The sequence below is a fragment of the Dicentrarchus labrax genome, unplaced genomic scaffold, assembly GCF_905237075.1.
Source record: "Dicentrarchus labrax unplaced genomic scaffold, dlabrax2021, whole genome shotgun sequence".
In the NCBI taxonomy this organism is placed as follows: domain Eukaryota; kingdom Metazoa; phylum Chordata; class Actinopteri; family Moronidae; genus Dicentrarchus; species Dicentrarchus labrax.
Window position 1 is genome coordinate 13012043 of NW_026136705.1, and position 20820 is coordinate 13032862.

The 20820-nt window shown below is 40.6% G+C and overlaps 1 protein-coding gene across 3 annotated transcripts in view; it reads right to left on the minus strand.

The window, feature by feature from the left end:
- LOC127364441 (roundabout homolog 1) overlaps nt 1–20820 on the minus strand; it is an 85845-nt gene that overhangs the window by 41778 nt on the left and 23247 nt on the right. For all 3 annotated transcript variants that reach the window (XM_051401994.1, XM_051401995.1, XM_051401997.1), the window contains one exon: nt 13298–13624. In XM_051401994.1, the coding sequence (XP_051257954.1) occupies nt 13298–13624 (327 nt within the window). The remainder of the gene's footprint in view (nt 1–13297; nt 13625–20820) is intronic.

The following is a 20820-nucleotide window of genomic DNA, read 5'->3' on the forward strand; positions in this document are numbered from 1 at the left end:
GTGCGTGCTCACACACACACACACACACACACACACACACACACACAGTGGATACCTCAGGTCTGAGATAATCAATGCCAACAGAGCAGCAGCAGAGAGAGAGGGTGGAGAGAGGCAGACCCAAGGCCAAGTTCTACTCAAACAAGCAAAACCCAGAAAGAAAATACACAAAGAGAAGAGGGAATATGAGTGCCCTGACCCAAAATATTTACAATTCTTTTGTCTGCGTACAGCATATTTCATATGAATTCTCCAGACTTTATAGTTTATTTATTGTACATCACCTTATTAAAATGATAACACGCGCAAGAAACGGCACACCGTGCATTTGAGGCAAACAAAAACCAAGAAACGAAGAAAAAATAAGAAGAAAAAACTGCAAGTGAATATAAATAAAATGTGCTTCAAATATAAATGCATGACAATAATGTATGAAAACCTCTAATTAAATCAGATATGATGTCTCAGTCTCCATCCCTGATATGCTTTTTACTTTCTTAGAGGTACATACATGCCAACAACAACAACACATGGCTTCGGCTTCACTCTATTTATAAATGGTGCGGGAGAGAGAATGGGTGACAGCGAGAATATAAGACATCAGACTGACAGCGCTCCTACATCACACTCGCTGTCTGTGCACATGCTGTCAACAAACCTCGAAGAAAAACTGACAAGACACGCAGGTGTCCGATGGCTATTAGTGTAAAAACTTCCTCATCCGTCAGTGAGAGGAACCAGTTAGTGAAGCAGCTGTCAATTAAACAACCGCTCATCTTGAGAGGCTTCTCACACTCAAAGCACAGAGTGGAAGAAAAAGAAGCACGTCTGTCTGCGGTGGGTGTGTGTGTGTGTGTGTTTTATTGCCTGTTGACATTTTGGTGCAAGACCTTTAGTGACACATTTCTCACAACATATATGACATAGCCTACACAGATTTGGAAGAAGGCCATGAGAAAAGAGCTTCTACCAAAAAATGTCAGCAGACAACAGAAGTGCTAGAGATGTGCGAAAATCAGGATTTAGCCAGTACAAGCTATTTATTCACAGCTATGGCCAACAAACTGACACAAACACAAACTTATACATTTTGTTGAAGTTAGTGCACTATTTTAAAGATCCACAGCACCACATTAAAAGAGAGAGGTCTGCAGGAATCCCAGTCAATCCAATTATCAGTCCAGCTATGAATCCTAGTTCCCTTCACTCTCTTCAAATGCATTCAGTGAGCCTATAATTAGCCAGCTCTGCTTGGAGGCCACTGGGATAACATATTGGAAAGGAGCCTGGAAAAGTATATACTTCTCATGTATGTCTGTGAATCTTTCATGAGAAGATGCAAAACCAGAGATGAAGGGGCAGTTTTCCTACAGTCAATAAACTAGTCCGATAAAAATATCTGTTCTGTACCAGACTCTGTACCACGTGACACCTTTACGCCCAACAGTGATATAAATCTCCTTTTAACACTAAAACTATCAAACATATCCAACACCAGCCAACTACTTCTCCATCGACATCGACACTCAAGAGACAATGAAATCACTTAATCTAGATGTCAACTGAGGAGGCAAACGATAACTGGATGCAATGACACTACTACAATCAATTAATAAGCCATAAAGGAGTCAAGAATTGTTTAAAACATCTGTTTTCTCTTATTTTGTATGAATGGTCTTACTGGAATAGCTGAATACACCTATGCTTAAAAGCAAACCACACTGGCACTCTGGAGCCAAGGCAAATTTGTGCATTAGGGTAGGAGAGCACACCTGTCATTCATCTCTTGCTATAGATAATGTGGCTCTAGAAAATGGAGGAGCCATCAAGCGCAGAACAAATAACGATGCCAGGCTAATACAATCATAATCATATTTTTTTTTTCAGTCTAGTTGTATTTCGTGCCATTCTCCATGTGCATTTATCAATATGAACAACATGTTTGCTTTATTGCTCCACTTTTCTTACTCGAATTTAATATAAGTTTATTTACCTATAGATTAAACATTAAATTCCAATATAAATCAAAGGATGACATGTTGCATTTTTGTGTGCCTAACTGATCAGTGAGAAGGAGGCAATTATTTTTTATACAAGCACTTTGATTCCCTATTGCCACAGACTGTGAAATGTTTAAAGTGATTAAACTTAAAATCTTATTTTGATTTAGAGAAATTATGAGTTTTCAGACAGAGTTTTCAGACAGAAATATTCCATTCCCATAGTAACAGGTGGTATTTGTCTCATCTTCCTTTCTTTCGTACATACACACATATTATTCTGGTGGCAGACCAGTTGCTGACAGGCTGTCAAACAGTCAAATCAGCTGTTCAACCCTCTGACCTCAGAGACCTGGGACAGAACTGCCATGATTACAAGCCCTTAGCACCACTTCATCAGAGCAGAGTGGCAGTGCTAAAAGTCACACATGACATTCATTGTAAAAGAAGTGATAAGCCACTAGAAAGAAACTGATCTATAACTATGCACAACACACATATACAGCTAAGTACCCTACCATTCCTAAATATGAATACAAATTACAATGACATTAGTCTGATAGATGAGCTGCAAAGTCTAACACAAAGCTTTCATTGGCCATGCATGCCAGCAACACCACAAGATTCCAACAGGAAACATTTCATTAGCATCATGCACATATTTCAATGTGACATTTAAACCTAAAAATGTTATTACATTGTTCTCCTAGTAACACAATATATTACACTGAAACAAAGAAATAATTTCAGCAACATAATAGCATATTTTTCATGCATGATTGTGATAAATTGCCAGTAGACTGCGGTTATGAAAATGAGTTGAATCCTGACATGCTTTGCATAACTCCCATTAAACATATGGGCGGGGAGGAGACACAGATTTATGTCCTGAATGTAGCATGAAAAATATAAAAACAGCACATGGGTATAGGTACATTATCTGGTTTTAATGTATGTGTGGAGGGGCATTTATATGTGTGTAAATGAATTGCTCCAGTGCTAAGGGCTATATCGCTTTGAAGATCCTTTTAATTATCTCCAGTCCCTCTTCGGTGGCTCTTGGTTTTCCTTTACCTCTCAGCTTCATCCTCTCCTTCAGCTCCCAGTGCTTCATCTCATGCTGTCTGTATTTGTGCTTCTTTGTTATATGTCTGCGATAGCCTTGGGAAGTCTGGGAGACACAGTCAGGGTTTTTCCACAGAGAAAACCATAGATTGAGTGAGGTTAGGCAAACAGAGAGGAGGGTTTTATTGGCAGAAGGAGTTTTGCATAATGAAATACTCCATCTTTTCATATTCTATGGCATTTGAAGATAATATATTTGAGAAATTGAATAGAATGGAAAGTATACCTGCAAACATCTACGGTAATGGTGCTTGTAGACACTAATACTATACTGCTAGTAGTAGAAGAATGAGGAAGGCTCTCAATTATCCTCTCCCACTGTCTCTGTCTGACATAAAAGAACTAAAACCTTGAAAATTGGCCTTGATGACACAGAGAAAAGGAATTTAGTTTCTGGGTGTGGAAGAAAGCTGCCAGCTAAGCAAACACAGAGATTGTGAATATTAATTATCACTACATCCAGACATAGCAACACAATTAATTGGAAAAATATTGAAATTGCCTATTTAAATTCTGCAATGTCAACATCACAAAAGGCTGTTGATGTTAAAAAGATAAAAGTTAGAAAAACGGACAGCCTCTTAAAGTGGCAGTGTGGTGCTACATGTCAAATTTAGACACAATAAACACTATTTAATATTTTTTCAGGTACTTAAAAAATGAATAATTCCAATATATTTAGCTTTTTAAACACATGGTGCAATATTAACATTAAAATGAAAAAGAGCAGGGCAGCACCCACATGAAAGCACTAAGACACACCCTTGTTTTACTCTCTACTACTATGCACCTTACACATACATACAATTTGTATATGACAATAATGGGGAACTCATCACTGGTAATCAAAGCTTTCAGTAAGAAGCTTCAACATCAACAGCTCCAACACAAACCTGTCTACACATTCCAAAGTATTCCCTCAGGAGAGAGATGAAGCGAAGCTCCAAAGGAAGGAGGAGGAGGAGGAGGAGGAGGAGGAGGAGGAGGAAGAGCAGGAGGAGGAGGAGGAGGAGGAGGAAAAGGAAAATGGCAGAAAATAGGCAGGAGATGCAGAACTGACAGCCAGGCAGGCACATGAATGGTTGTAGTGCTTTGGAACTGTTCATCTCATTATTCAGCTCTCCATCGAGGAACCACTCCTCTCTCACTCACTCTTTGTCCCCTATTTTGCTGCACGTTATAAATCACCACATCTGCAGCCTATTAGAGGAGATACCAGAATCTTTGGTGTGTTGGGGAAGCAGTAGGAACAATACTGCAAACACTATTTTACTCTGCTATTACACTAGCAACTGTCTGTCACTGCTTCTCTGTGGTGTAATTTCTCTAGAAGTACCCTGTTGAGATATAATATTCAGTAAAGTACAGTATCCTTCAGACTGCCCTGAAATGTTTCTTAAAATTGACTGATTTTATTGTCATTTTGGGCTGCAATGCTCAAGTTCAGAATGTTCAATCAATATAAGCTTCTCACCATATCACTTTCCATAATAGCATCCTAGTTCATTACTATGCAGATGATATTTAGTTTTATCTCTCAGGTAAACCAAACAATTACAGCTGGTTGTCTACATACCTGTTTAGCTAATATTCATCAAATTAAGTTAGCAATCCCTTTAAAGATAGCATACATAATTTGTAGACTGCGATGTAATACATATTGACTGCCAGGACATGGCTGCTTGTATGAGATTAGTTTTTCTTCCAACTGAAATCACATTTGGTCATCCTGTTCAGCAGTCCAAATAATGTCTGTATCATTTTTAATTCATTGTGAATCTTTTTTCATCATTAAAAGAAAGAAAAAAAGGTCTTATCAGGTCATGTCTGTGTTTGATTGACAGCAGCTGGCGGAGAAAAAACATGCGCTTTGTAGCTTATAAACCATAGGCAGACTGTTAACAGAGTAAGGACCACACCAGTATCTAAACAAACCAAAGTGATATTTGCAGGTACACAGAAGTACATTTTGTTTAATGTGTTGCAGCCGACTAGCCAATTAGCTATCTAGCCTACAAACTGATGTTGGCAGGCAGTTGTAGGCATATGAATGTTTGTTTGGTTGCCCCTACAACAGGCTAAAGTGCAGGAAAATATGTTTTACTGTGTAAAACTTAGATAAGAAGGAGACATTAGCAGGAAACCCAATATGGGTTGTTCTAAGTCTGGGGCTCTTGTCTGGCTGTCACTGTGACTGTCTGCTTTTGACAGAATTGTGATGTTCCAGCATTAGGCAATTGATTGGCAGTACTGAAACAAGTTCTTAATCTACATAGACGGAGAACTAACAGTACTTAGACAAACTAATGCAACGATATGGGAACGCCATCCTGAATCCAAAAAATTTAACATACATTTTTCCCTTTGGTTTCTGATTTTTTCCTCAAACAAGAACACAGGACACAAGATTTACCATATGCAGAATACATGCCAAAGGTACTTTGGCTCAGATATTCTGGATATGCATGCAACATCATGCTACAGCACTTTAACTGTAAATTGGCCTGACAGAACAGTGCCAACAATTATTTAATAAACAATACACTAGTACAGTACAGCAATGATCGTTTGAATTTAAACTGCGTATATAAAAGGATCTGTGCCTGTGCGGATACAACAGTGAGACGAGTGCCAAAAGCGAAGAGCAAGCAATGCATCTAAACTATATGGCATTTTTTTACTTTATGACTACTTAAAGCTAGAGTGTGGGACTACATATAAATGAACGTCTGTTACATTTAAGCCCTTGCCAAACGAGTTCACACAATGTTGATCAAGTTTAGCACCAAAAGGGAAATCTCAGTATATAGAGTTTGTGTCTGTGGCAACTTTCAGCACTAGAGCACAAATATTGATGAGTTTACATGAAATAGCAATGCTGCCATTTTGACCTAAAAAGGGCACATCTATTCACCAGTGGAAGAGGCCCAGTTGGTCCTGAGAGTGATCAACAGTAAGCCAAAAAGTCAGTATTTCATAGTTCACCCGTTCCACAGAATCAGATTATTCCCCAACTCCATCTTCTTCCTACTCCGTGGACCCATCATGAAACTTTTCTGGCTCCCAGTCTGACCATTCCCTGGAGTTGACAGCAGAGCATAGGGCAGACTACAAGCTTGTCTAGACAAAAGGCATCACTTCCTTTTGGGTAGCCAATGGTTTTGAGGAGGAATTATTAATTATTGATTGTTAGTTGAACTGTGGGTGTTGTATTGAGCACAGACTGTAATAAACTGTGGTTGATTTCAAATTCTTGGGTTTTGTTTTTGTGTTATTAATCTTAAGTTAATCTAAAGTTCCAGTCTACATCGCTTCAAAACCTTTAAAAACAAACTATAAACACTGAGTTGAATTTCCGTGCAATTTGACTGTCTAGTATTCATTCAGAATATTTGATTATGGTTGGCAGTGACAAAGTGTCCACCTCTACTAGATCACATAGGGGTATTGATTATATAAATGGTAGTCTAAAACTTGTATTTTAATCATTTTTCATTTTCACACTCTGGAGGGACTGTCGGAGTTTTACTGAGCTTGATTTATTTGAACAAAAATACAGTTAACTTTTACCAGGTGATATGATATCACACAAAGCAAATTTTCAGTGAGAGCTGACAGAGAGCTTTGGCAAATGAAAACTGACATGAGGTTGAAATGAAAAAGCGACATGACCTTTGACCCCCAGGGAACATAGAATTAACCCTGAGCACGGCTATAGCTGGTGGGTGCTGTTGACTATGGTGTTATGGAGTGACAGATAGAGGATGGATAAGGCTAATATCTCAGCAAATTCACAACCATCCCTCTTCTCTCAGAGACAGCAGGATTACTCAACCATGCTGTAAGCCTTTAATACTTCCACAGAGACAAATTCACAAGTAATATAGGGCACGCTAGACTATATTGTAGCTTATGTCAGTACAGGGTTTGTTGTAAGCTGTGATTCGATGATGGGTCTCCTCTGCTAATTCATTTCAGTTGTTACAAACACTAAGCTAAGCACACGATGGCTGGTTATTTGACCCTCCGGAAGGTTTCTCTCGCCATGTTACAAATCAGCAAACGAGTGAATAAGATGCGTATGACATCAGAGTAACCTGACACAGCAAGCATGGAGTTTTATCGGAAATGGATAAAAATCTGGCTGCATTACTGCTCCGAGGGCTGCAGGGAAATGCAACCAGCACTGAGGTTCAGTGCTGAGCGGGAAAAGGGGGAAAAGATTTAGTGTCGGGGGAAATGGGCCGAGCCAAACAATGTCTCCCCAGCAACAACCAGAGCTGAATACATTACCCACAACAAGATGATATCTGACGTGATTTGGAGGGAAGTATAGGTGACATACAGAAAAAATGGCAAGATACCCGAAGCATATGCTTAATGTCACCCACATATGGGTACACAGGAGGAGCATACTGTTCATAAAAGTCTATCTTCAACAGACAGATTTGTTGATTTGACTCTCCAAGGCTGTTTTTTTCCCCCTGTGGCACGCCTGTCTCTCCTCGTCAGCAACTTATTCTCCAAAGATAAGCACAAAAAGAGAAAATTAGGGGGGGGAAAGTGCACATATATACACAGCAAGCCCAATAAATGAGGCTACATATGTCTGTAATGTGAAGGAACCTTCAACAGTGCAGATAATTCATAATGCCTCCCAGCTTATTATCACACATAGAGCTAGACATTGCTTTTATTTTTTGAGAAGCCTACAACACATTGTAAAATGAAAGCCAGAGAGGGCATACAAAAATGAATGCAGTTCTAATTCAACTACCAAAGAATGAAGAGGTCAGTCCTTTCTTTCCTGTCAAAGTAGAAACCTTTGTTTCAATTGATACCGTTATGTATACAGCACAATCCTGACATAGTGTAGACACACAAAAAAGGAACAGTTTTACATTCTAATAATATTGCCACACACCCAGGAGCCATATGGTCTTTGTCTGAAGCTCTTTGACTACTTCCCTTCTCTTCTCCCTTCACCGTGCCGCTGCAAGCCAAACAAACTCGTTCCCTACGTCCTGACACTCTGGCACAAATCTGGCTCTTGGAAACGCTGAGCCTTGGGGAATATAGTGACTAAAATTGTTTAGACAATACTTGCAGTGCACTCGCCCCAGTCTCCAGACTGTAAACACAAACCAGCTGTCCCTGGAGTGTGATACTTATTCACTGACTGATCTAACCATAGGCCAACTGGGAAAGAACAAGGAAGCGGAAAACAGGATGAGGAACAAGAGGCTAGCACAGTGTTCGCAGACTGTCACAGGCAATTGGAAATAAATGCTGATATCTGACTTTGCGGCTGTGGATGAAGAGCATTTGCAATGTGTCAATGTTTGTGTATCAAACAATATCACTCCTCGTCCATGTGGAGAGAAAATGACAACTTTCCTCAGACATATCGCTCTACTGCCACTTAGGATCTTTTATTGCGCATATCCAGAGTGACAACAACAAGGTGTTGTCAGCAACAGTGACAGCCTTTTGAAGTGAGGAGCCATTAGTTAATGGATGGGGGCAGGCAGAGGGGGAATCTGACCTCTGAGAATCCTTTCTCTCTTTTCACTGGTTGGTACGTCTGCCGCACTCGCTCGTTTCCAGCATAAGATTACAATCAAAGAGGAGCGGGCAGGGAGACAGAGCAAGGGTCCCACCTTAAGCTGTCAATCTCACAGTGTGACTGAGCTGCGGATATCCCATGATCCACTTCAGAGAGTATGGTGTTACGATGAACATGTCTGTCATGTTAATGCATTCATGTGATTACCACAAGCCATCACATGCCTCCCACTCCTTTTTCAAGATATGAAAAGAAAACAAAACTGCATACATTTAGGATGATGAAATATGAATACAGTAAGAAGAGGTGCGTTTGATATGATTTATCTAAGAAGCATGGGTGCGTATGTGCCCAGGTTACTTTATGTTACCTATTTTGTCACCAAAATCTCCATATTAATACTGTAAATCAGCACGTCATGCACTAGAAGCTGTTAGAAATGTAATCTAGAATGCTTCATTTTCTGTGTTAAATAATTTTCTACTTCCATTTATAATCCTCTTGCGTATAAGTTTACCTGCCAACAAAATATACAAAAAAAAAAAAAAACGTAACCATGTACCTGAAGTAATGAAATAACCAGAGATCGTGTACATAATGGGAGCAGGTCCAGATAATTGCTAGGTTGGTCAGAAGTCTCTATGATCAAAAAAATTAAAAAGCTATTGACAAAAAACAGGCCATAGTAGCTCACTTGGTCACACTGTATAATGAAAAGAACAGGAGGTGCATTAGGAGGAGGTCCAGATGAAAATAAAGCTGAGGGGAAATACAGTTGTTCTGCTTGCACGTTTGAGACAGCTCTGCAGTCCTGTGTACTGTCAAGTCAAACTAAGTGCCAGGCTTCAATATAGGAAAGGAGAAAATAACAGCTTTCCAACATCTGTTGGGGGGAGGGGGACAAATTAAAATTGGATTCTGTTCATATCTGTTCTGAGCACATTCTGTGTAAGTTTACATCCCTAATATATACATACGTATGTACTGTATATAATTGTATGATTGATGTCTTTTCTTTGGCACGTGCGTCTTGTACTGTGTTTGTGTGACATGTAAATAAAAAGACAAAACTATCTGAATCCATAAGGAGGAATCAGAGGGGATGCTTTCGCCTTTCTCTTCATAAACTTGCATGCTTATCGTTGTCTTGCCCCGTGGCTCATTACTTCATCACTGCAGTGCTGTGGCCTAACCTTCATCCCTACCACAAGCCTCGCTTTCCTCTAGCAAATGGAAGTGTCCAATTAGTTTAAGAATATCATTTATTCCTCTTCCTTACTGAACCTAAAACAGGTCTACTATCCAATAACCTTTAGAGTACACAGGCTGTGACTTTGCCTTCACCTCAATAAAGCGCTCCATGATTGAATCAAGTGGCTGAGGTCAATAGGACATATGTTCATTTCCCAGGGTCCTCTAGGGTCCCTGCAGGCGGAAAAAAAATATGCTGAGTGTCTTCCGTGACATTTATTGGATAGGAACTAAGTTATATGTCTTTTTTCCTTTTTTTTCACATTTCATCTCTTCTGCTTTCAGAAAGGGCTCAACTAGTGTGTGTGTGTGTGTGTGTGTGTGTGTGTTGTGTGTGTGTGTGTGTGTGTGTGTGTGTGTGTGCACGTTTCTGTGAGCATGTTGTGTGTGCTTACACAGTATTTCAACCCTCTGGTCACGCTTCAGGCACCAGCACATACTACATCTGTCACTGTCTCTACCACGTCACCTCAATTTTCTGCAAACAAGTTTCACTTCTGTGCCTTGAAGGACAGACACTTCTTCCTCCCTCTCTTCGGTTCCCGTCTGTCTCTGTCACTCCTTTCCTGCTCCCATCACTTTACATCTGTCAGCCTGTCTTTTGTCAGCAGTCTCCACACTTTTCATCATCTCTGCCTTACTTCACTTGAAACAAAGATTACATTAGAAGAAGTTATACAGTAAATTCATTTGGAATTGAGTTGAGGCTTTTATAGGTAATTTATTTTCCACTGCAGCCTTCACATTTACTTTGTGGATAAGAGATCAAGTGACTAATGCTCTGTGGGATTCCTGTCAATGTGCTTACCTTCCGGACTCCATGAACTCATCATATTATATAAAGTGACATGATATTCAAGACAGGCAATCACGTAAATCAACTACGACTATTTAATGTTTATGTTTAGTGACAGGTGCAGATAGTCTATACTTTACTTTAGTATCCCAGCAGGCATACATATTAAATTGTAATTAATATAATTTTGGATCATAATTTGGTTGTTCCATGTGTGCTGTAATTCTGGGAAAACCTTGTATCTCACATAGGTCAGCTTTTCTGAAACTACAACTTGTTTGTAGCGTGATGACAATGCATTTTCACATTATCCATGACTATGGGATTTATAAACATGAATATGCTGGTTGACGTGTAAAAAGACATGAAGCAGGAGATATTCAGTGAAGACCCATTTTTGCATTTGATGACTGTAAATATTGGGGACAAATTTGCATTTTTTTTGGGAGGGGGCAGTTGCATATGGGTTTATAATACATTTTCTGAAGATATTATAATATAATAATAATAATAATAATAACAATAATGTACTAAATGCACCTATTGTGGCACATTGTGGTACCGTAATTGTATTGCTGTTCAGACTCCCTTCCAACTCTTTATACTGGTAAATTATTTCCATCAACAATTCTGCTCTATTATCAGAGTATTATCACACAGTATAATAGCCTCAGTGATTTTTGACAAATTGCCAAACATAATAAGGAAAACATGATGGTAAAATGATGGTGTGTGTGCACTGTTTGTCAAATCAACTTGTTCAAAAACAGTAGCTTACTGTGTATCGCACAAAAGACACCCAGCCACCCTTGTGAAGACAGTTCCCTCAAGTCAAATCAACCTCTAAGCAGCTAAAACCCTGCACAAAATTAACAACTATCACATTAACAAGACTTGACAAATTATCTGACACTTTGGTCTATTGACAGAGAGAGATCAGTCCTCCTTTTAACACTCCCAAGATTCTTAGTCCTCCTATAAACTCCCTAAGTCAGCAGCATTTGCCAAAGGGGTTCTGTTTTAGTATCCAGCCTCAGGGTGACCCATGAAACTGTGTGACCTGTGAAGGATGAAGCGGGGAGACATAACTCATCCGGGCAGCTTCAACAAGTCCTCTCTGTGTTCCCCCTCGACCTTAAAACCTGACAGTAAATTTAGTGAACTCCGAGTAATAAACTCTCCCCCTAGAGGGCTGAGCTTCTCGTGGTTGGAGTGCTGATCTAGCATTACCGTGATACCGCTTGACCATCTCTTTCATTATAATTCAAAAGGTGAAACGGATACCAGAGGGGTATTATTATTCTAAAACCTTTGCGAAATACCTGCCCAGGAGACTGAGCCAGGGTAGAGCTCTGCAAGCTGACACAGCTGAGCAGAGCTGCGGATCGACGTTAAAGAATGGGGAGCTATGCAGTGTGTGAGGGCATGACTGCGGTTGTTAACCCTTGTCACCAACACTTCCTTCTTTCACTGCAGCAGATTCCAGTGTTTTTGGACTTGCAGAACCTGTGCTCCATAGGGATTCATAGACCATCTGCACTAACCCTATTCTGATGGTTGTAAGCCCTGACCTTTTGCCCTCTGCCCTCTGCCTGCTTCTCCACAAGCTTCATTCCCTCACTCTAGCTAACGTATATCTTCAAACACACACACACACACACACACACACACACACACACACATACACACACAACATAAGTTTGGTTTCTGCATAAAGCCTGATGGCCTCCTGCCTGAGACATGCTGCAGGGAAAGGCTGTGTCAGTGGCAACACCGCACACTTGACCCTTGCAACCGTACGATTCGGCGTGTTGACACTGTCATCTGTTGGGAGCAGACTCAGCACTTGTTTAGACCTGAGGGACTAAAGCAGACACACAGCTGCTGCATGTCTGACAGGTGGGTTGCACTGTGAACTTCCACCTGTCCCTTAACCATAAAAATGACCCATATTGGAATGAAAGTAAGATAATAAAACAGGCTTTTTGATTTATAGATTATGTATAATCAGGGTTGCAATTGGTTTGAAGTTTGAAGTGCACTCAATGCAAAGTAAATATAACAAAGAGTGTGATACATTTTTAGTAAGAATAAGTATTTCCACCTACGAAAAAGTTATTTTTATCCCTCAAGGCTTTAAGCTAGAGATTATCTAAAGGTTATATTGAGTTTTCCAGACTTTTAATTCAATCATTCAATCATTTTCAAGAAAGCTGCTTACTTTCTTTGAAGATAGATAAAATCCCTTCTATCATCATGCACATTGAGAGATTGGGAAATCAATTAAAATATTTAAAAGAGCTCAAAAAATTATTATCTGTATATCTGCATATTATGCCTGGGTATTAGAGATAGCTTCTTGTTTATTCTTGGTCAAAGTTTTTAGCAATTTGGTTGACTTCTGTATTAATCTGTGACATTTATATGTAGTGTATTTGTTGATGATGATCACCATGATGGAGTAATGTGTGTGCATGTGCGTTGCATGGGTTTTAACATAATTATCACAGCTCTCAACACTGTAACATACAAACACCACCACACTGCAACAGAACTTACTGGCTACTTCCAGGGATGCATTGTGACTGATCGCCTGGCCCAGATAGTTTCGGGCCACGCACACGTAGCTGCCATCGTCAGGCTTGCTCCTTCGTCCATGGACGATGCGGAGGAAGAAGAGGGACCCGCTGGGCAGTAGCATACGGTGGGAGCGGGGGTTGTCGCGATCCGTCTCAACGCGCTCCCCATCTTTGTACCATTCCACCGTGGGGGTTGGACGGCCCTCTGCCTTGCAGTTGAGAGTGGCTGGTTCCCCTTTGGACACAATGAGGTCAGAGGGGTGCTCCACAATGCGGGGAGGGAAGTCTTCCTGGCGAAGACGAGACCCTAGAGGGGACAAAACAAAGAAGAGAATTAGTTCCAGGTAAACATTTTAGTGCCATATTAGGTATATAAGACTTATATGTCAATGGAATACAAAAACACACAAAGAACCATCATAAAATTAATCAAATAATCCGCCCACACAACAAAGACTAGCCCTAATCAAAACAGCAGCAGCTCTAAAGGAATTAGACACGGCACATTATTATTGCTGTGCAAGTGCCTTGTATTAAGAATAATCCAGTTTGACAATATAATTACCAGACAATTGCATGTCGCTCATAAAATGTTTTGCTTTTGTTTCAGCAGTTGGAACCCCATGAGGCATTACACATTTTTAAAAAAAACAATGCTGACATGTGAAATCCTAAGGAAGTAATATATCTTTCCAAACATGTCTAGCCTTAAAATATATAATATTTATACACAGTTTTTGAGAAAAGCTTCAAGGCTGAATCAAAATAGGATTATAGTATTATCTGTGGCTCCACCGAAACAACACTGTGGACCTTTTCCGTGTTCATTTCACTTATTTAAAATTCAGTAGTTTGAATGGTGTCTAAACATGTCATACTGAGGCTAACAACGCAAGAAAGGTTCCCAAATGTATTATGAGTGTTTTCACAGTGCACCACATGAGGAAATTATGGGAAATAAATAAATATCTACATGTAGCTGTGTTGAACTGTTGAATTTTCCATTGATGTCTGTTCTGATATTCTGGGCAAAAGAGAAAGGCATCCTCAACATGACCCTCTCTCCTCCACTTCACTGGAGTGTACATTTATTATGCTCCGTGTTCACCATCCGGAGCCAAGTTTACCACAGCCTCTGAAATCGTTAAACCAGCCATAGAAATACAAATCAATACCTCCAAACACACTCACACTAACAACCACAAAATCACCCCTAATCCCTGATACTCTGTTGAGATGTCAATTGTGCTGGTTTTCTCAGAGAAACTGTCTTACAATGAGTCCCTGTGAGACAGAGGACAAAGCAAACCTCCTTAATGAGATCCAGGTACAACTCCAATGCCTCTGTACATCTTACACTCCCTCCATCTCTTTCCAATCCCCCAACACAGTCAAGCCAGAACACCTCCAACCCTGTCCACACACAGACCATCACTTGTTCTCTCTCCTTTTTCCTTCCACTGTTGGGGAATCTGGTGTGGATTCAGAGTCGTTGTTTTTTGCAGAATCTAGATCAGGTTAAATCACCTTTAATCCTAAACCAAAATGCACAAGCAATTGTCCTAAAGGGGCTATACGGAGAGAGGTTGAAGAGAGCTGGAGAGGATGAAGGAAATGTGGCTTCATGTCAGTCAGGCAACCACTGTTTACCTGTTTTATTGCTGTGGGAACACTTTTTCTGTTCTTTCATGCTGCTGCAAACACTAGCTTACACAGCCTTCAGCAGGTCACGCTTTAATGTGCCAATGGCCCTGTAAAGCAGATAATCACCACCGTGCTAGAGAGTGATGAGCTCCTACACTCCCGCTGCAACCAATAAATCCCACACAGACAAGTGTTTACCCAGATAGATAACACCTCGCACATTGTGAAATGGGTGAGAATTTGATCTACTGGGTAGTGTGGTAGATATATATATATATATATGTATATATATATAGTGTGTGTGTGTGTGTGTGTGTGTGTGTGTGTGTGTGTGTGTGTGTAAAATCTACGTTTACTCTATTTTCCAAAAGCTTATAAAGAAAAATGTGATATTATTTTGTACACCCCCCTTTCTTACACAAAACATCAGGAAGAATAGGCATTTGATAAGTGGGCAAGCTTATCATTAAAAACTGAAAGCTATGCTGACATTAGCAGGTTTTGCACCCAAAAGCACCATATTACCTGGATGGTAGCAGACTAAATGGATGTGGAATGCTGAGATAAGCCCTCCCACCGCCTGACTATTACATTCTGTTTTTTTTTTTTTTCTCCTATCTACTTCCTTTGTCTCCTTTCCCTTTAATGCCATCAAATGGTCGACCTAGCTTAAAGACTACATGGTAATGAGTGCAAAAAATGACAAAAAGTTTAACTGTATGAAAAGGCAGGTAATTACCTTCCTAAAAATGCAAGAACACCAGCAGGACCTTCTTTTGGCACAGTGAAAATGTAGCTTGTAGGTCTGTAACAATAACACTAGATTGGTAGTGACCAACAATGTGTCAGAGAAATATGGGAAATGTACACACCATCAACAAGCCTTTTTGGGAAATTACAAATTACATGATGGTTCTGGATTTATTTCTCAAGGTTTTGAGATGTCCCTGTCATTAGTTTTGCAGGTATTTGGTCATGAACTGAAGTAGTGGATGTGATGATGCACTACATGAAAGGTCAGCGTTATTTGGATTCATCCTCTGGGCACCAAAGCGGTGGACTGACCGAATGACCAATGTCTCTTTTCAGACATTTTTCAGTACTGTGAGCAAATAAAATTGGGTGAAGCAATTCCTCAACAGCACAACCTGAGAAGGTAACAGCACAAAGCCTGCTTCTCACCTGCAGTAACACTGTGCCCCTTAGAATTGTCAATAAAAATAAAAAAAATGTTGCCTGAATGAAGGAATTACCTGTCACATCGGATGCTGAAAGACTTTTGAATCATGTAGAAAATGAAGGAAAATAATCTTTAACCACATAAAAAACATATTGCTATCCAAACCTAAAGAGCAAAAGCGAGGAAAAAACCACCCATGTAGCGACGGGCAAAAATCTTAAATACTTCTTTGAAATACAATTTTACACACTGTCTAGACGTTCACAGAACAATATAAACAAGGTGGTCACTGTGCACACATGCTGCCTACCTTTCTTAATTGTGTTGGGCTGATGCCTAAGGGTCGATGCAGCTCCCTAAGCTCCCTGGCATTACAGAAAGGCAATATCAGCCAGCCACAAGTGGGCCCCCAGAAGACTGGGCTTTATCTGCAAAGGGCCAGCAGCCAGCGTACAATCAGTATGCAAAAACATGCACACAGATGCACAATGGAGTACATACGTACACAGCAAAGGTCATTTGTAGCACCTGTGCTCTTACAAATATGTTTTTTTTTTCTGTCAGTCATCCCTGAGGCAGTTCTGTTGTCTTGAGAAGATCTCGGTAGAGAAGTGGAATGTAGAGCAACAAACACAAAAGAGAAAGGAGCATGTCTGTGTAGTTTCGTCTCAGTCAGTGAGAAAGCGGTTAGGTAGAGAGTCTGTTTTCTTCACAACTGTACAACACTCTAAAGAATCAACTTAAATGTGCAGAAAAAATGAGTAGAAAGCTATAGCATGTTGGAATAACAAGGTATTTGGTATTTTATTTGAGTAAGTTGGGCGACAATCTAAGTTAGAAAAGAAGGCATGAGGGGGATATAGGATAAAAATAGGAGTTAAAGAGGATATGATAAAGGGGGGAGGTGGGGAAGTTAAAACAACAAATCATGAGCACAGAGATTTTAATAACACAATGTGACAAATATGAGTGTAATTTACCCCAACGTTGGTGGTCTTGGATCGACCTACCCCGGTGTCATTTACAGTACAATACTGTATGTATTTAGAGTGCATGAAAGGAGGCTACTATGACTGTTTGGAACCGAACCAAAGAAATATACAGAGAAAATATCAAATATCACAATCCAATTAGCTTGCTGCATTGAGGTCACGCTAGCTGTCAGCTCAGTATGAAAAATTACCCTTTCCAAATTTATAACACTTCAGACACACACACTGATGCACATTTGTCTGATGCATCACAAAGACTTAGGTTACAGTTTTCAACTCAGATTCAGCACTCAAACTCAAAGACCTTCAAATTCACTTCTTAAAGAATGTGCATTGTCTCTTCTTGGTTTTCCCAAATAAGCAAGCAGTACGGTCACATTTATCAATGTAGAATGCTGTGGACTGCCACCCTTTGGCGCTGCTGACAACTGTGTGACACAATCAGCTTGCTCGGTGACACCAAGCCTACCAGAGCCACAGCGGTGGAAATGGTAAATCTCCACCTGCAGTGCTGTGGGATTACCTGTGCTCGAGTGCCAGCGCCACTCTGGAGAGAGCAGCAGTCAGGCACATCTAACAATGGCAGGCCGATTTTGTGGGAGGCTTAAGAGTGTGCAGTAAATGGAACAACTATGTCTTGTTAAGGAAATCCCTTTGGTTCAGTCTGTAAAAGTCATTTAGTTTTCTTTTTTTGTGATCCATGAGCTACATGGTGGATCAAAGGCCACACTTTTTATGGCCAGACAGAGATTTCTGACGTTTTTTTCGACGTTTCTGAGTTCATAGCAGTGCTCTTGTATGTTAAATGACACCACGTCCAAGGACAGATCAACAAAGCAGATATAAGGAGAGCCAAATTAAATAAGACAATATAAAGATATAGGGCCCTATCTTGCTGATCTGAAGCGCAAGTATCAAACGTAAAACGCAAGTAGCTTTGTGGGCGGATCTCGGGCGCTGTTGCTATTATGCCGGCGGGATAAATGACTCTTGCGCCCAGCGCAAATCTAAAATGGGTTGGTCTGAAGTAGCTACATTAGTCATAGGTGTGGTTTGGGCGTAACGTGCAATAAACCAATCAGAGCGTCATCTCACATTCCCTTTAAAAACAGATGCGCTTGTTCCATGGCGTATTGCTATTATAACGGGGGATTGGCCAGGTGCACGCCAGGAGCGGTTCACAGCCGAGGAGACTGAGGTTCTCGTCAGGGCCGTGAAATACCGAGAAGTGACATTATTGACATGAAATAAATGTAACACAGCCATACAATAAATCCAAATAATGTAACGCAGCTTCGCAGGAAGAAGACCCTGGCCTCGGGAGCAGTGCGCACGGGCTGAGCAGTGCGCAAGGGCCAGCTGAGGAGGGAGCAGCGCAAACACCAAGGTGCAGAGGATCCAGACCCACTACGCACCGGAGGACCACCCGTTCCTGCAGCAAACCGGGTTTGACATGCTGGAGCGGGAGCTGTCCGGGATGCGGCAAAGTATTAATGCCCGTCTTGACTGGGTGGCGATGTTGCTGCTGCCTCTCAGGCGCATCCCCTCAAGTCTGCGCCCTTAAAATAGCATCTGAATAAGCGCCACTGACTTTAGACTAGGTTTTTCCTGGTCTGTGGCGGAATTGTTTTCTGAAACAGCAAAATAGCACCAGGGAACGTTTGCGCTGGAACACGCCTCCTCTTTTCGCTGAACCGCCCCCAGGAGCGCAAATTCATTCCCTAATTTAAGGACGTGCGTCGGTGGAGGGAAAATTCCAATGTGCGTTGAGTGCAAAATAGGAATTATACAAGCGCCAGTGTACAAAGTCAATTGCGCTGAGTGTAAGATAGAGCCCTTAGAGGCGTAAAGAGCATCTGAGAGACAGGCCTGACAAGTTGTACAAAAAAAAGACCATTATAGCAAAGAGCACTGTAGGAAAAACCTCAACTGAACTACTAAAGTTGTTTCATGTTTAGTTAATAGTCAGAAACAACAAATGTCATTTTGAATTGGTCCCACCGGCAAGAGGGATGTCAGATGGATGTTAGCACTTCTCCACCTTCGGCCTGATATACAGTGCAAGTCTCAACTACTCAAAAATAGTGGATTAAGTATGACTTTATTTTGGATACTCAATCCTGTTTCTGAAAAGGAAATGAGTGCTGTCAGCATTTCCATCCTAAAATACACTTCACAGACACAGACTAGACAGCCTTTTGACTCTGCCACACTTAACTCAGAGCAGCAAAGTATAAGTGTGCCAAGTGGGTGATATTATGCAAGTGTTTGCTGTGCATCACTGCACTACCTTTGGTATTTTAAGCACATCTGATTATGCAGATATGTCAGCAGAACTTCCAACAAATCATCTACTCTAAGGCCAAGTTCTGACTAATGTGGACTCAAAGGCTACTTCAAAGGCCTATAAGAGAGACCAGGGACCTGTTTTATAAAACTATGCAGACTTTATAATAAAAGGTTCCACACACACAAAAGCACAAAAGACAAAATCATGCATCATCATCCATTGCTCACCTTCAACAACTGTTCTCCACACTGAAGCATAATTAACTTGAAGCAATAAGCACATAAACCTGTTAACTCTAAAATGTGTTAACAAATAAAGCATAGCGTTACTTCAGGAACAGCAGTGAATTGTTTGTATTGGTGGACTGGCATAAGCTGTCTGCAATATGCTTCACAATGATCGGCTCATCCGCAGCCACGTGGCTAATAACATCCTCTAACTAACATTTCATTTCCATGTACGTGTTTATTAAGCGGGATTAGCTCTCAGCAGAATCCATGTCGCTGCTCGGCTTCATTGAGAGCTTCCTCAAACAGCAAAATCTGACATATGTATAACCATTTGCTATAAATTACGCAAGTGTCTGACTGAATTACCCATATATGATCAGTTTAAATGTCTAATGAATTATGCCAGATCACAGATTAAAAAAGAAATAGGCTTTTGTTTGTTGCTAAAAGCTTGAGGATAGATGTTCTATTGTGCTATTGTTGGGTGGTCATAGATCATTAAATTAATAATGGCACTGACACTCAGGTCACTCAGAATTTTGAACATTAAACATTTTACTTTTCATATTTCTACATAAAGGAATAGTTTGACAACTGATAATCTGCTTTCTTGCCAAGAGTCAGGTGAGAAGGTTGATACCATTCTCTGTCTGCTAAACAAAGAGCTGGAGCCAGGACACGGTTAGCTTGCTTAGCTTAGCTTGCTTAGCTATGGTATATGGTTTCCAGTTGTTATGCTAAGCTAAGCTAACCACCGCCTGGCTTTCTCTTCGTATTGTAAAGACATGAGAGTGATATCAATCTTCTCATCTAACTCTTGGCGTGAGAGCAAATTAGCGCATTTCCCAAAATGTTGGTTTATTGCTTTAACATGAAAAAAACAAAACAAGAGCGAACTCATTGGAATATAAACCATTTGTGTTGCCCATCCCTTGGAGACACGTATTCCAAACATACACACACACACTCATTCATTTGTAAAGTAAAACACAGGGAACCAATAAATGCCAGACATTCTTTCTCAGGCTGTATAAACTACAATTAAGTGGAACAGTTGAACACTGTCATTCACCCAAGTATGTGGGGGAAGGAATGCGAGTGTGTTTCTCTGCCTGTGTGTGGCCAGGACAAGGTGTCGGCAACCGCACTCTGTCTTACATTGTGCTG